A 10,770-nucleotide genomic window follows, 5' to 3' on the forward strand; every position below is an offset into this window, starting at 1 on the left:
GTGCCTTCCCCGTGAGATTATCTCAGCCTGGGCTGGACATCTTCCTCCACCTGGAGCCATGGATGCCGCTCTGCTCCTGAACGTGGAAGGGATCAAGAAAACCATTCTGCACGGGGGCACGGGGGAGCCCCCAAACTTCATCACCGGATCGCGGGTAAGTGGGGCCCATCCCCCCAGACCAGATAGGGACCCTCCGCAGCAGCCCCTGCTTCCCGCTGGGCTACATGGCACTGCAGACAGGTTTCAACTTTGCCAAAAAATGACTGGGCAGGCCCTTCCTGGAATTATCAACCTTGAGGCATCGGGGACGCTCTGACTCGGCCCATTGACTGGGCATTTTTGATATTTTGCAAATTGAACCGCAGCATGGGATGGGGAAAGGGCCTTGGGAATTTTCTGGAGCCCCAACTGTTGAGTGAGAAGGAGGGGCCCTCAGGGGTCATGGTATTTGGCCGTAAATCTCTGGTGGGCTTCCCTGGGTGACGGAGTGGCTGTGTCTGTGGCCTCGGATTTAGGGCTTATTTAAGGAAGGACATCTAGACCCACAGAGCTGTCAAGAGCAGGATGCGGTCATTTAGGAGGGAGCGGGATCCTCATCCCTGGGGCAGGCTGGGCTGCTCTGGGGGTCTGAGGCATCTGAGTGGGGTTGGGTGAGCTGACCTTTGAGACAGCCTTGAGAGTTGGTGACAGTGGGGTGCCTTCTTCTGGGCCTTGGGAGGCATGTCTAGACCAGAGTCCACTCTCTTGGCGACCAGGTGACCTTTCATTTCCGCACCATGAAGTGCGATGAGGAGCGGACGGTGATAGACGACAGCAAGCAGGTGGGCCGGCCCATGCACATCATCATTGGGAACATGTTCAAGCTGGAGGTCTGGGAGATCCTACTGACGTCCATGCGGGTCAGCGAGGTGGCCGAGTTCTGGTGTGACAACATCGTAAGTAGGCCGTGCTGGCCGTTCCCTGGATTTGCTTTCTGCAGGGCCCCCCCACCCCCTTTGCAGGGCGGCCGTATTTCAGGAAAGTGGCAGTAAAACAGAACTCACTTCCCGCCACCGTAAAGCCAGAGATGGATTCATTCAAAATCCCCGGAAGTGACGATCAGGGTCGTGGCCGGCTGGTGCGAATGTGGGCGCAGGGCCACGCCCTGGAAGCGTGAGCCTGCCCACCCCACAGTCCTCACTTCTGCAGGATTGTTAGATCCCGGAGACCTTTGGCCATTGGTCACTCTTCTGCCCCCCTGTCCACTTTTCTAACATCGCAAGATAGTTTTCACATCCATGCATTCCTGCAAATCACCCATGCACGTTAGTCTCCTTGTTCTGCGGCTCAGGTAGCAACGGCAAAACTCACTGATCGTTAAACACTCATTTCTTATGGAAACTTTCAAACACATAAAAAGTTGACGAAAGTATACTGAACTTCCAGGAACCCGTCACCCAATGCCAGCCTCCCCCCACGACCAGTCTTGTCCCATCTCTCCCCGTCCACGTCCCTTCCTCATCCCATGTGGCTCAAGCACATTCCAGATACCACATCATTTAATCTGTAAGTACTAGAACTAACATCTCTAAAAAGATTAAAAACATAACCTGAATATCGTGATGACATCTTTTAAAAACACCAGTAATTCCTTAATGCCAACTGCTATCCGGTCACTGTTCAAATTTCTCCAGTTGTGGCTTCATTTACTCTTTCAAGTTGATTTGTTCATATCAGGATCCAGACAAAGTCCATGCACAGAGCTTTGTTGATGTCTCTCAAGTCTCTTTTTATCCATGGATTCTCTGCCCCCTTTTCCCCTTGACATGGATTTTTAGGAGGGATTGGGTCAGTCTTCCTGGAGAAGTTCTCATATTTTGATTTTGTGGGTTGCTTCGCCAGGAATACTTGTCTAACATGTTCCTCTACTAACAAGCATTTTCTAGAAATTGTGCTGTGTGCTTCCCATTGGGAGGTACTCCATGTCCGCTTACCCCTCTTCTTGTGATGGTGGGATTGATTGATGGGCTCAGATAGTGACAGCCTTGACTGTCACCTGCTGGATTTAGCAGCTATGGATGGTGGATGCCCAGACTCATTATTTCACCAGGGACATGGACCTTTCAAAAAAGCAATGAGAGAGAGAGAGAGAGAGGCACCGAGTTTGAACTTTGCTCTGTCTTTGTTAACTGTGTGACCCTGGAAAGTACTATCTCCCTTCTGGAAGTCTAATTCCTCATTTAAATATAAACCAGTTCCTATGTAAGGGGCTGTTACAGGGATTAGAGGTAGGATGTACACCAGGGCTATTCATGGTATGGGGCAGTTGACTCCCTCATTTTACTGATGATGAAACTTAAGCCTCAGAGAAGGAAAGTAACTTGCACTGGATGGAACAGTTAAGGGACAGAATCAGGGTGGGGACCCTGCTCCCTTCACTCCTTAACCAGTGTCTGTTTCTCCTAACAGTGTCTTAGTAGAGTCAGGCTGCAACGCCGTCCTCTACCACTAGGGGATCCCAGCCAATGCGTTATTCATTTCTTCATCCACTTACCAGATACTCGTTCAACATTTTTCCTTTGTACCAGTCCCTGTGTTGCTCTTCATCCTGATATTTTAAATTCCTAAAAATACGTTTTATTTTTTAATAAGTCAAGTCTTCAGACAATGGGCTTCTTTGTGGTTTCAATTAGTTTTAAATACTATCTATTGACTTTGCTGACAACGAGGAGCTCTTGCACTTTTAAAATCGATATGCAGCCTGGCTGGTGTGGCTCAGTGGTCGAGCATCGACCCATGCACCAAGAGGTCACTGGTTCGATTCCCGGTCAGGGCACATGTCCAAGTTGTGGACCAGATCCCCAGTCGGGGGCATGCAGGAGGCGGCCAGTCGATGTTCTCTCTCATCGATGTATCTTTCCCTCTCTCTAAAATCAATAAAGAAAATAAATAAATAAAATCGATATGAACCTACAATTTAGGCCACATGTTAGCGGCTTGGTCACCACAAGGGCCCCTCTCCATATACATGTTTACTGACACAGGTTTGCATAGACGGCTGTCAGTGGGTCCTTGATTGGTTGGTTGATCTGTTGTTTGCAAAACCACAGCTGCTGTCATTCCTGCAATGTCGTGTGACTCTGTCATTCCTGCGGTGTCTGCCTTCTTTTGGCCACATCAAGAGTCACATGAATGCACCGCCCGTCTCACAGGCTGGTGACTTTTATACCACACTGACTGTTGGCTTTTCCAGTAGCCCTCCACATCTCTGAGCCCACAGCTGCCATGATTGTACCCACGCGCGTGCGCGCGCGCACACACACACACACACACACACCCCTTCCTGAGTCATTTACCTGCTTATACATCCACCCTTTATTCATCCTTCTATCCATCCACACACTCAGGTATCAATTCATCCATCCCATCTTTCAACCAATGTTATTCATAATCTCTCTTCCATTATTAAGCATCTACCCATCATCTATCTATCTATCTATCTATCTATCTAGAAAATATTCACTGAACACTGGATTTGTCCTGTCTGGGGGTTAGGAGTAAAACAGGCAAAATCCCTGGCTTTCAAGGAACTCGAATTCTGGAGGAGAAGCAGACACCTCAGCAAATACAGAGCAGAACCGCCAGCACTGTGGCATCATTCAGTAAGGACAGAGTGCATTAGGGCCACCGGAGAGGGGTAACTAACTGCTCTGGGCCTTAGGGGACTGCTTAACAAAGATGACATTGAGCTGGGTGTTGAAGGATGAATAGGAGTTCACTAGGTCTAGCAGTGGGATGAGAGTCAGCACCCAGGCCAGGAAGTGTGAAAACACTAGGCAGGTTGCATTGAGTTGGCCCTTCTCTGTTATGGGACATCACTTCACTTCAGAATCTGAGTTTTGGAAAGACAAAGTGATCAGTGGGGCAAGCATGTTTATTTGACAAAGGACTTAAGAGGCCTGGTTTTCCCCCAGCAGTTGCTGCTCATCACTCCCTGCAGAGCCCTTTTCTTGGACAGTCCTCACCGGAGCACCTTGAAGTTTAGGTCTCTGCAGGAGCAGGGGCCTTCTTCCCTCCCCTTCCCTCCCCTAAACCAGAGGAGCAGAGTGAGTCAGGGGCTCTGGGAGCTTCTGCCCCGAAATAATCCCTTTCTGTTGCCCCCTGGCTCCCACCCCGTAGGGAGGACACTGGTTTCTATGTGGGATTTTTGCTTGTGCCGTCTTATGAGGCCAGGGGTAGCCAGCTAAGGTTCCACAGGGGCCAGGAACCCTGGCTGACTGGAGATCGTCGGCCCTCAGCTCCCACTGGACAGTTGGCATGTGAAGCTGGATCTTTCGAGTGTTTGAGACGAACCCGAAATCTTCGTTAGCATGTAATCTCTCTCGATGCTTAAATCTGGGCGCCTAGTTAATAAAAACCCTTACAGTACGAGGGGTGAAACATACCAGTTTGGGAGCTGAATAGGCCTGTAGCATGCTAGTGTGCAAACTCCAGTGTAGACAGCCCCTCAGACGGAACCAGGCTCTGTCCTTGAGCCCCAGAGAGAGGCAGTGGGGTGGGCTGCCCCAGTCACAGCCCTGTGGGCTGAGTGGGTGCCAAGGGCTGGAGTCTAGCTCCAGGGAGTGCCCGTGACTCTGGCTGCCCTGCTGGCCTGCAGAGTGGGCGCAGAGCTGGGGTCTCCACCCTCCTTCCGTCCTGTGAGGTGCTGCCCGGAGCGGGTGGGATTCTGGAGTTCTGCCCCTTCTCTGGCCTGTATCTTCCTTCCTGACATTTCATGTCACTCTTGGTGGCATCCCACAGCCCACCATGCTGACCAGGCCCTGGCGGTACTCGGGCAGCCAGTGTCCAGTGGGACAAGGCCTTTGAAGTCATGGCCTAAATGTCGCCTGACCTTGGGGTCCACTGCTCGCAGGCGACTTGCTGGAAGCAGGGGCTGTGAGCCGGGGCTGCGGCGGCAGGGCCAGGAGTACCTCTTCCCTGCGGTATGCTGGTCCCGGGGCCTCTCCCCCCCCAGGCCAGCCCTAATCCCAACAGGCTTACCCGCCATCTGGTCACCTCTCCCAAAGAAGCCGAGGGCATTCAGGGCTCATCCTGGCTGGTGGGGGCAGGGAGAGGGTGACCTTCATCCTCATGCCGGTGACCCAGAGGCCAAGCTGAACCATTTCTGCCTCATTCACTTCCCAGGGGTGTGTCTTTCCTGGAGTTGCCGCGTGGGGCCTGAGATGGGCCATGTCAGGACCCAGCCCAAGGACGGGGGTCCCCAGCTGGGTGAGCTGAGGCCCAGGCTGGGCCTGAGGCCATGAGGCTGCCTTTCCCAGGTTCCTCTACCTCAAGGGTGACAGTCTCAGCTCCCTGAGCTGGCTGAGGCTGTGGTGAGCTGGACCTATATCCACACCATCTCATTTAAGCCCTACAACAGCCCTAGGACTGGACAGGTGCAGTGAGGGATGGGGGAACTGGGGCTCAGGGTAGGCGGTGGCCAGGTTCACTGTCCGTCAGAACACTGTCAGAAGCCAACCCGGCCCTCTCGAACCCAGAGCCCTGCCCCTCCCGCTGTCTCCCTGTGAGTCACAGGCTTGGTGGACTCGGGGTCTCCTAGGGAGAGAAACTCACTAGAGTTGACTGCAGGGGCCCACCAGTCACAGCGAGTCATTGCGGTTATAGTGTGAATCATGGCTCTGTCATTTTCAAGCTGTTTGACCTTAGGCAAGTTACTGAATCTTTCTGGGCTCCAGTTTCCTCATCTGTAAAAGGGGGTTAATAGTGGTGCCTCCCTTGTTGGGCCACTTTAAAGATGAAGGAGCTAACAGACATAGAGTGCTTTGCTCGGTAACCTGCAGCTATTAGTGGGGGCAATAGGTGGTCATAGCCATGGGGAAGTGTAGAGGGGCAGTGGGGTGCTGCCGGGGGGGCTCAGAGTGGGTGCTTGTTGAGGCCCAGCTAGCTCTGAGTGGACAGCCCCAATGCCATGCACTTGTCTTTCCCACAGCACACGGGGGTCTACCCCATCCTGTCCCGGAGCTTACGGCAGATGGCGGAGGGCAAGGACCCCACGGAGTGGCACGTGCACACGTGTGGGCTGGCTAACATGTTCGCCTACCACACGCTGGGCTACGAGGACCTGGATGAGCTGCAGAAGGAGCCGCAGCCTCTGATCTTTGTGATCGAGCTTCTGCAGGTGGGGTCCTGGGGGTGGGGGTGTGGTGGGAGGAGAGGGCTGTCCCAGCATCAGAGAGCCACAGGGTCAGGGGGCATCATGGGAGCCCGACCGCACTGGTCAGTGGCCATCACCCAGAAAGGGTTCCTAAACCACAGGAGAATTGGAGTTTAAACACCCCCCCCCCAAGGTACTTTACTTTTTCTAAGGGAAAAGCCCATTTGTTTTCATTTTGCAGATTTTACTTCTATTGGCTCTCTACTTTTTTTTTATTTTTTTGGTCTTCAAAAGTTTAGAATTCTATCTCCATCCCCAGTCCCTATGGTTTGTAAGTTCAGACCTGATTGTCCAACGTCGGGAGAGGCAGCATGGGGCTAGCCACACCCCCTCACCGCGAGACTGACAGCCCGCATTTATGGGGTCTGGGAGAAGGTCAAGACCGCTGCAGAACTCGCTGTAGGACTAGCTTATGGCCAAGGCTGAGGTTCAGCCCCAGGCGTGAATACAAATGAGAGAACAAGACACTCCAGGGCCTGTTTGAAGCCGTGGGGTGTGTACACTGTGCCAGGGAATCACTCTAAGGTGCTCATTACAGACATTGTACTTTATGACCACAATTTCCCAGCAGATGGCCATGCAGCACCTTGTTCTAATGACATGAGTGTTACGGCAACTTTCTGAATACTGGAAGCAAAGTGTGTGACCAGCAGGTGCCTCCTCCTGATTCGCGAGGAAGCGCTGATTTCGGGAGGGCCCGGGCCTTGTTGCTTCCTTTCCCTGTTTTTGTGTATTTGATCTGCGAGCAGGGTTTCGCTGGCGGCACCTCACTGTGGGAACGCAGAGCTGACTTCAGTGAGTGTGCTGGGGTCCCTACCTGCCAGGGTGCAGGCGCCCGGGCCCCACCTTGCTGACCTGCAGCTCTTGGGCCAGGTGGAGGCCCCGAGCGAGTACCAGAGGGAGACCTGGAGCCTGAGCCACGCGGAGAAGATGCAGGCGGTGCCCATCCTGCACGGAGAAGGAAACCGGCTCTTCAAGCTGGGCCGCTACGAGGAGGCCTCCACCAAGTACCAGGAAGCCATCGTCTGCCTGAAGAACCTGCAGACCAAGGTGGGAGGATGCTCGCCATCGCCCCCCCCCCCTGCCCTCCCCCCTGCCCCAGCCAGGGCCTCGGGGAGGGCTCCCGGCAGCAGCCAGGGCTCACGGCAGCCCTTTCGCCGCCGGCAGGAGAAGCCCTGGGAGGCACAGTGGCTGAAGCTGGAGAAGATGATCAACACCCTGATCCTCAACTACTGCCAGTGCCTGCTGAAGAGGGAGGAGTACTACGAGGTGCTGGAGCACACCAGCGACATCCTCCGGCACCACCCGGGTGGGTGCGGGGAGGGCGCGGGCGGGGCGGGGCTGGCGGGCCGCAGAGTCGGGGCTCCGACCTCCGTCTGCCCTTCAGACGCTGGCATCTAAACTTGCCACCACCTGGCAGATTCCCGAGTCTGTATCCGTTTCACAGGTGACGGATGAGCAGTGCGAATTGTAGAGGTATTGTATTTTAATGTGCATTCGGACAAATATATAAGTAGCTTCCAAAAACCTGTGATCGTGTGGAGCAGTGAACGGGCTTTTCGGAAAAGGGCCACCAATGCAGAGAACACCCTTGAGTGCTAGCGTCTGTGTGCACAGATGGGCAGTGCCACCAAGCTGTATGTGAAGATGGTGTTCGAACTCATAGGAACCACATCGGACACACTGCGCGCCAGGCGCTAAATTCTCGCACCTGTCACCTCTTTGATTGGTACCATAGGCCTGCGGGGTAGGTGCAGGGATAGGGCCTGAAGGTACACAATTTGGGGAGCTTCTATAAGAAGAATAATAGAGCCCTGGCCGGTTTGGCTCAGAGGTCAGATCGTCGGCCTGCGGTCCAGAGAGACCCAGGTTCGATTCCCGCTAAGGGCATGTACCTTGGTTGCAGTTTGTCCCCAGCCCTGGTTGGTCGTGCAGGTGGCAGCCACTCGATGTGTCCCTTTCACATCAATGTTTCTCTCTCTCCTTCCCACTCTATCTGAACAGAAAATGGAAAAATGTCCTCAGGTGAGGATAAAAAAATAATAGAAAGTTATGAATATAAAATTAATTATGAGGCCATGGAAGGGTCTGCACAAGGGTGGGGAGTCACAACTGCTGTTATTATCTCCATTTCACAGTCAAGGACATGGGCTCAGGAGGTACAGAGAAGTGAAGGGTCATGGTCCAGGTTAAGGTTTTTTTAAAAATATATTTTTTTAGCCCAGCAGGTGTGGCTCAGGAGTTGAGCTTGGACCCATGCACTAAGAGGTCACTGGTTCCATTCCTGGTCAGGGCACGTGCCCAGGTTGTGGGCCCGATCCCCAGTGGGTGCATTCAGGAGGCGGCCAATGATGTTCTCTCCCATCAATGTTTCCGTCTCTCTCTCCCTCTCCCCTCCTCTCTCTCTAAAATCAATAAAGAAAAAAATAATAATGATTAAAAATATATTTTTAGTGGTTTTTTTTAGAGAGAGAGGAAGAGAGAAATAGAAACATCGATGTGAGAGAGACACATTGATCGGTTGCTTCCTGCACGCCCCCTACTGGGGATCGAGCCCGCGACCCCGGTGTGTGCCCTGTGGGGGCTCTCAGTTCATGGGAGGACGCTCAATCTGCTGAGCCGCACCTGCCGGGCAGGTCAAGGGTTTTGTAAGCTGGAAAGGCCAGCCGAAGGGGCTGCCTCTGGGCCTGGGTGGCAGCGCCAGCTCTATCGTCCCTGCAGGCATCGTGAAGGCCTACTACGTGCGGGCCCGAGCTCACGCGGAGGTGTGGAATGAGGCAGAGGCCAAAGCAGACCTGGAGAAGGTGCTGGAGCTGGAGCCGGCCATGCGGAAGGCAGTGCGCAGAGAGCTGCGGCTGCTGGAGAGCCGGCTGGAGGAGAAGCGGGCGGAGGAGCGGCGGCGCTGCAGGGACATGCTGGGCTAGGGCGCGCTTGCCTCCGGCCTTCCCGGCCTCCCTGTCCCCGCCTCCCACAGGGCACCCCCACCAGCACACGGCCTGGCTATTTCTGGTGCAGCTGGCTAGGGTTATGGTGTCCCTCTTACAATTTAAAACTAATTAAAAAAAATCTTTACTGAAGGATATTTTTTTCCATTGATTTTTAGACAGAATGGGGGCGGGGGAGAGGGAGGGGAACATCAACGTGAGAGAGACACATCGACTGGCTGCCTCCTGCACGACCCTGAGCAGGGCCGGGATTGAACCACAACCAAGGTCCGTGCCCTTGACTGGAATCAAATCCTTGACTCTTTGGTCCTCGGGCGCATGCTCTAACCACTGAGCCAAACCAGCCAGGGCAAAAATTCATTTTTAAAACCAAAATAATATATACGCATGGTAAAAATAAAATCCCCAAAGTGCTGATGAATAAAAATGAAGTTTCTTGCCCTGTGTTTCTTATTTCTAAGCCCAGAGCCAGCGATCTGACCCTAGTTTTTACTCTTCTGGTAGTTTTCTTTGTCCCCAAATAATATGTTCAAGTCACAATTTCTCCACGTGTCATTTTACCCCATGCTGCCAAAAAAAAATGAGAATTTAATGTTTGGATGCTTTCTCATTCCTACCTTCCCCTTCTCCCAATTCTGGATAGGTATATTTTTGGTTCCTTGCTTGGTTATTTTTGTTATTTTATATATTTCCTCCAGGACTCTTTATCCAATCCCATTGACTCTCGTCTGGATAGATGGAGGGTGGCAGCCACTGGGACCCTTCCCCCACCCCATCTCCCACCTTGTCCTACCTTTACTTTTCCATCCCCCGGGCTGTTAGTATCTTTGCTCTGCCTGTAACCAAACCTTAATCTTCTGTGCTTTGTCCAAAGGTTGACTCTAAGATTTGGAAATCGATACCCGGCATGTACATGAAATGGCCATGTGAGATTGTCTCTCTGCGGGGCCCCCGTGGTGCTGTGACAGCCTTTTTTTCTGTGGCTCCAAATTCAAGAGCCCCTGGCCACAGATTGAGGATATTCCTGACATCAGAGGTAGCGGCAGTTATTTTAATGGGGGGTGTTTTAATTTTTCTCTTCTTCCTGGCTTTTGCAGCACCAGGAGATTTGAGGTTAAGCCCTCCAAGGAGGAAAGGGCTCATTTTGGCTCAGACTTGGTCTCTAATGGGCTACCCAGGTGTATTGAGAGAGAACCCAGACGAGGTTTTAGAGACAACCACAGCAGGGGAACACTACGCACATGACCTGGAGACGCTGGAAGAGGAGTGTCCTGGGCGTTTGCTTTAGAGTGGCCAGCAGGGGACAGCAGAGGACAGCAGAGGACTTCCCCTGCTCCCAAGGCCCCGGGAGAGAGGCACAGGTGGTGTCTGAGCCACCATCAGAAGCTCAACAGTGGCTGAGAAGGAGATCAAGAGCCTGGCAGGAGGCATTATATGAGGACCAGACTTCCCAGCCTCCATTGTCCTCTCCATTTTCTGGATGTAGTGTTCCCACTGGCCATCCCTTTTCCCGGGCCAGCAAGGATCTCACTTCCTCTGCGGTCCCTCCAGCAAAATGATGCCTGAATGTCCCAGGACGCTGCTCGGTCCTGTCCAACTCGTCCTGTGGGCAAGTCTCTGATTCCGATGCCC

At 53.1% G+C, this 10,770-nt stretch overlaps 1 protein-coding gene across 2 annotated transcripts; it reads left to right on the forward strand.

Moving 5' to 3' along the window:
- AIPL1 (aryl hydrocarbon receptor interacting protein like 1) lies at positions 1-9,290 on the forward strand. 2 transcript variants are annotated; one of them, XM_036268559.1, is made up of 6 exons: positions 1-154; positions 756-935; positions 5,969-6,157; positions 7,067-7,243; positions 7,361-7,502; positions 8,915-9,290. In XM_036268559.1, the coding sequence occupies exons 1-6, from the start codon at positions 59-61 to the stop codon at positions 9,115-9,117; spliced, it is 987 nt and encodes a 328-aa protein (XP_036124452.1). In that variant the 5' UTR covers positions 1-58; the 3' UTR covers positions 9,118-9,290. The 2 variants fall into 2 exon arrangements, with proteins under 2 accessions (XP_036124452.1, XP_036124453.1); XM_036268560.1 differs by having other exon boundaries at positions 783-935.
- The last annotated feature ends 1,480 nt before the right edge of the window (positions 9,291-10,770 follow it).

The sequence above is a fragment of the Molossus molossus genome, unplaced genomic scaffold, assembly GCF_014108415.1.
Source record: "Molossus molossus isolate mMolMol1 unplaced genomic scaffold, mMolMol1.p scaffold_m16_p_19, whole genome shotgun sequence".
Taxonomy (NCBI): domain Eukaryota; kingdom Metazoa; phylum Chordata; class Mammalia; order Chiroptera; family Molossidae; genus Molossus; species Molossus molossus.